This window comes from Medicago truncatula, chromosome 1 (assembly GCF_003473485.1).
Source record: "Medicago truncatula cultivar Jemalong A17 chromosome 1, MtrunA17r5.0-ANR, whole genome shotgun sequence".
Lineage (NCBI taxonomy): Eukaryota > Viridiplantae > Streptophyta > Magnoliopsida > Fabales > Fabaceae > Medicago > Medicago truncatula.
In genome coordinates, this window is record NC_053042.1 from 8,459,782 (window position 1) to 8,465,752 (window position 5,971).

The window sequence follows — 5,971 nt, forward strand, 5'->3', positions numbered from 1 at the left end:
ACATATACATACACAAATTAAAAGAAGGAAAATAATTCTTCAACACCCAAAACCATTTTACTTTACCACTAGAGAGAAAAAGAAATCAAGAGAGTAAAATAATACATATGGTGAATATATGATAATAAGAAAGAGTGGTAAAAGGAAAATGAGATGTTGAATATTGGTATGAAAAATAAAAGGGGGTGTCTATGTGAGTTTAATTTAGCTGGTATGTACAATGCATAATATATAGTTAAAGGTATGAGATTCAAATCTAAAAAAAATAAAAAAATAAAAGGGTGTACAAATATAATATAATTGCTTTTAAAAGAACACCAAAATTACTAGAAAACAAGAGAAAATAACAAACCCAATGATTCCCATTTCCCATACCATACCATACCACACCCTCTCTTTTCTTCTCCACACTCAATAAACAAAACTTAATTTATTCACAACCTAAAATATAACAATAACAATCCAAAAACCTGATTCATTGATTGATTCTGCAATATATCAAAGAAAACAAACTGGAGATGTTAGATGCAATACTGATGGCACTATTCCTGCCTTGCATAGGCATGGGTGTGATCTTATTAGTTTACATGTGTCTTCTTTGGTACGCCACAACCCATCCTTCCACCATCACCATCATTCTCAAACCTGTAATCAACACCGGCCTATCTCCATCCGACCTTCAAAAGCTACCTACCATCACCGGAAAAGACCTTTCAGCCGGCCCCGAATGCGCTGTTTGCCTCGACGACATAACTCAAGAACAATCTGCACGTGTGATTCCAGGTTGCAACCATGCTTTTCATTTGGAATGTGCTGATACATGGCTTTCTAAACAACCTATTTGTCCTGTTTGTAGAGCTAAACTTGATCCTACTCTTTTCATTCCTTCCTCTCATGATCATCAAAATCCATGCTAATCTTGTTAAGTTTCTTTCATTTGTTTGGAAGTGAAACACTATGGTGATCAAAATCAACGTGCCTTATTTTTTGTGTTCTCTGTTTTAAATAATATTATTTAATTTTGTTGGCTGTTTAAAAATTAGATTAGAAAAGTGATGGGCGTAGCTTGTTTTCCAGAAATTTCTTCTTTCTTCCAGAAATAACAAAGTATTTTTTTTTAGTCTTTAATTGATTCAATTGAATTGAATTTGTTCATCAATGGAAATAAATAAAGAAAATTCAACTTCTTCTTTTTTCCTTTTTCCGTTTTAACCGTGAATTAAGTGTTGTGACTTAGGTGCACAATCTCAAATAAAAATTACTTGACCAAACATAAATAAATTAAAAATACCATAAATAATTTATACATATCATTTTTGTTATTTATTATTTATTTATTATATGTGGCCAAGAAAAACATTTCTCCTTAAATGTGTAGCATTACAATACGCAAAGATAGGAGTGAGTGAGTATTACATAAGTTTTGATTTTACATTCTCTTGAAGCAATGGAATCAAGTGGTTGATGTTTCCATTCTCTTGAAGCCTCTTTTTCATTGTCTCCTCCTAGGCACGAACACGAAGAGAGGAATAAATGAAATGAATGCACCAAAGTCATTTTGATTCCTGACAACAAATTAGATAGATGCCATGCCAGTTTAAAGAAAGTGATTTAATTCTCTTTTCATACATATGATTTGATGCTGTAAAAAAAAAAAAAAAAAAAAAAAAACAGAAAATGAACCTATATTTGGGTAGCTGAGTGTGTTATTTATTACCTAGCTTACCTATGGGGCCAAAAATAAATAAAATGAATGTGAGATTCCCTTGCCTGCAGGGAATCCAATCCACATCCTTAATTAATTATTGGGGTTATAGAGTTGTTGTGTTTGTGACTACTACTTGTGATGATTGATGAAACCATATTCATATATCATTGCATGAAATGGTGGCGCCACGTCATACCCTCCCTCAGATTGTAGATCAAATTCATGGGTCCCACGCACGTAGCTGCGGATATATCGGTGGCGGCTAGCGGTTCATCGAGTCGTTACTTTTGCAATTTGCAAAGATTAGTGGACAATGACAATGGTAGACTCCTTGTATGTATGTGTTAACAATGTTGAGTAATTGTCACTTGTTACTTACGACTCACATCCTATATATACAAGTTAAATTTAATATATAAATGAAATAACTCATATATCATCTTTCTTTATTTTTAATCTTTGAGTATTTATCTATATATTCTTTGAGTATTTTTAATGTTATGTTGACATCATTTTTCCTCTATCTAATTATACATCATATCCACATGCGAAAAGATATATTAATAATTTCATCTTATGTAAAAGAGAGTATTATGATTACGTGTTGCATTTATGTGTGGTAGTAGAAAAGGTACGTATTATTTAGTGATGGATTTTCTCATGAGCCCATGATAGCCATGGCTCCCCCCAGATTTAGTATAAATATTATATTACGCATATTGTATTTAGTGTTACGCAAGTGTCGTAGCGGAAATTGATCGTGTTTTGCAACAGCAGGTCGTTGGTTCGACTCACTCTATCTCCTAGAACTCGAAATAAGTCTTGCAAACCATTGCACCCACATAAGAATTTGTGCTTATTCTATCAAACTAATTTATATATATATATATATGTGTGTGTAACAAATATTTGGCTCCCCCTACATTTTTTTCTCAAGATCCGCCATTGGTGTTATCTAATGTGGTTCACATACCACCACTCCATAAGTAAAGAACACGATGTTGGGATGAAGAAAGCTAACTGGTAAAACATTTTTTTTAATGGAGATAGCGTATTTTCACGTGCAATGTTTTGGTACGATTTAATATAAAATTAATTTAAATAATAATGAAATATTTAAAAGTGTGGATAGTTAATTAGCAGGCATTTCTTATATGTTGGCTAACCTATCACGTATACAATTCTATAAATATTTACATGATATCGAATGCAAAACACAAATTTGCAAAATATTTAATATAGATATCCAATGGCTTTCGACTAATTCGAAAGGTAGACCAATTAAATATATATAAATAAAAATATCACCTTATCCCAATATTAAAAAAAAAAAAAGGTTAACAAGGACCATTTTGTAGATATCTTACATGTATGATGAAGGTTGCTTTCTCAGGAGATCTTACTTTTTGTCTCAAGATAACCCCATAGAGGTACATTAGGACAAGTGGAAATGAAAAGAAAAACAGGGTTTTATCCTGCTTATAATCAAAAAAATTACCTCATAATTAAAGCCACCCTCCGAATGATAAGGACACGAAAACGTGGAAACCAAAAAAAATACTACAAAACGTTGTTAGCATGACATTCTTTTTTGAAGAATTTTTTGCATGACATTGTTATCTCAATTAAATAAAGGTATTTTTTTTAAAGAAATTAAAAATCGTGTTAATAAATAGGCAAATTCTACAGTACACTCACTATATTTGAGTGTACCGGTACATTCACTCTTTAAATTCATAGTTAAATGAGTTCTTTTTTGATTTTTTTTTTATCATTTATAATTATAATAACTAAATTTTATTCATCAAAAATGTCAACGAAATATTTTTTATTTTTTTAAATTTTTATCACTCATAATTGAGAACATTCATTATTTTTTACGATAATATGTAAAAAAAGTTATTATGATTCTTATAAACAATTAAATGATGTTTTTTCTTATGAAATGTTGTTCTATAAAATATAAATATTGACAAATAGCTATTTACTACATAAAAAATGATCGTTCATTTATAAAATTAAGAAGCAGGAGTACCGATACACCTCATTTTATGAGTGTACCGTAGAAATTCCCTAATAAATATCTTCGAAGCATTCTTTTCTTTAAGAATTCTAAATTAAGATATTATTCATCACAATTGTCAAATACTTTGAAAAGGATAGTAATAGATTTGGCCTTTTCTAACACCTAAGAGCTCCCGTGCCTCCTTTATAAAATGATTGATTTGGCCTTTCTGAAAAATATTTCAATGTCATTTTAATTTTGATTTCATTCTTATTTATACTATTTCATCCATTGTTTAAAATACATAGCGTCATTATTATAAACAGAAATCAATATTTTAAATTTATTTATTAAATGATATATGTGATCTATAATAAAGATTATATATATCATTAATTGAATAAATTTTATAATATTGAATTTTGCTTATAATAGTAATCAGAGGGATCTTCAAAATAAAACAATAGTTACCGGAGGATATAGGTCATTAGATTGAACTTCCTCAACAAAAAAAAAAAATTAAAGCTTTAAATATTAAATAAAAAAACCTTTAGATTGAAATATTTATATTTATTATTATACATAATTTTAGGGTCGTTTAATATTGGCTCAATTCAATGATGATGTTTCTATATATATTTTTTTAACTTTATTTTTTGAGGGAATGCACTTTTTTTTTTTTTTTATCAAAGCTAAAAATAAAAATAAAGCAGGAGAGGCCTGAACCAGAGTTAAACAATACAAGAAAACATCAAAAACAAAAACAAACCAAACCCAACAAAACGGGAGTGAAAAACATCAGACTGCAATCATCCTTGAAGATAAGCTAAGACAATCCCTCTGTAGGAGGGGAATACACTTCACATAACTAAGTGATTGAAGAAAATAAACATGTGGTTAAAATGAAACATATTACCACCATAAAATGTCATTCTAAACACAAGGTGTGCCCATAATGAACAAGAAAGTCTTAACAATATTTACATAAATAGAAAAAATGAACAAAACAACTATAACGTGCCTAACATTACAAGTGGGTTCAGTCACCAACTATGGTAATTGAAAGGACAATCAGTTTTCTCCTTCAACCACCGATAGGAAAGCAACTTAATTTTGTCCTCTAGCAACGTTATGGAGCACTCTAATTTAGCATGGAAGATCACGTTGTTTCTTTATTTCCATATTTCCCACACAGTAGCAAACCAAATCAAATGCAAGATAGATTGCCGCACCTTAGAACCACCACCGCCATAACTGAATTGAATAAAAAGATCCGCCGCAACATATGGAACTGCCGAGGAAAATCCAAGCCAACTAAAAATATGATGCCAAACAGCCCCAAAAGCAGGACAATGTAAAAACAAATTATCATGAGTTTCCAAAGATCCACACCGACCAACACATAAGCTTGAATCGTTATTTAAAATGCTACGCCTGATTAAATTATCCCTCGTAGGTATTTGGACTTTTATTTTTTTATTTTTTTTTATCTTTTCATTTCTCTTTTATTCTTGTCTATCAATTTTATCCTTTGATTTAATAGTCAATTTGCAATTATCCATCCATCCTATTCAATCTTTAGAACCCTTGCATAGTAATTGTGTATGTCAGCCAGGTGACTGGTTTTAAAAAGACTCATAATCCGAACCAATCATCTTCATTTTTCATTGATTCTTTTTGGGTAGTTTAGCCTAACCACTAATCAATGTGTAATTTTTGGGTTGGTTCAATTTTTACCCAAACAAGGAAACGATGTGTTGTATCATATTTGGACTGTCTCATATTTGAATCTATTATGAGAGGTTAGATTAAAGTTCAGCGATATGAATTTACAGAATTTTATGTCGTATTCAAATTCATTTATCGGAACTTTTTATCCTATGCTGTTTATATCGGAACTCTTAAATTATTCCTTAAATCATATTAGGCATGCAATGAGTCATAATAAACAATTACAAATATTATATATACTATATGTGTGTGGGATATTTATATGGAAGTGGGTTTACAACCGATCCACTAATATGTTACCCTGCCAAATTAAAGCATCGTTAGTTAATTTATGCAGAATAAAGATGCATGAAGACATATCCAGCAAAGTCCTTAAAAAAAGGAAAAAGATCACAACGGATAAGGTTGAATGGAGGAGAATTTTGAGGTACGTTCACAAATTTTAAGATTTTGGTAAATTTGTTTTCTAAATTGATAACTTAAATTTCATTTTTAAGAATAAAAATTTTATTTGTCGAGTTTTGCAT

General features: G+C 30.2%; 1 protein-coding gene and 1 long non-coding RNA gene across 3 annotated transcripts; one reads left to right on the plus strand and one right to left on the minus strand.

Annotated features, from left to right (window-relative positions):
- The first annotated feature begins 536 nt into the window (after nt 1–536).
- On the plus strand, nt 537–917 carry LOC120577925 (E3 ubiquitin-protein ligase ATL23). Its single transcript, XM_039829961.1, has one exon. The coding sequence runs from the start codon at nt 537–539 to the stop codon at nt 915–917; it is 381 nt and encodes a 126-aa protein (XP_039685895.1).
- A 63-nt stretch (nt 918–980) lies between these two features.
- Nucleotides 981–2,809, minus strand: LOC112421253 (uncharacterized). Of its 2 annotated transcripts, none has more exons than XR_003011447.2 (2): nt 1,727–2,809; nt 981–1,565 (listed from the first exon to the last, which is right to left on the minus strand). It is a non-coding gene; the product is annotated as an uncharacterized lncRNA (long non-coding RNA). The 2 variants fall into 2 exon arrangements; XR_003011446.2 differs by having other exon boundaries at nt 1,718–2,809.
- Between the last annotated feature and the right edge of the window lie 3,162 nt (nt 2,810–5,971).

What these genes read in the sequence shown, in the direction of transcription:
- LOC120577925 (XM_039829961.1), top strand. Translation starts at nt 537, where the DNA reads ATGGCACTATTCCTGCCTTGCATAGGCATGGGTGTGATCTTATTAGTT.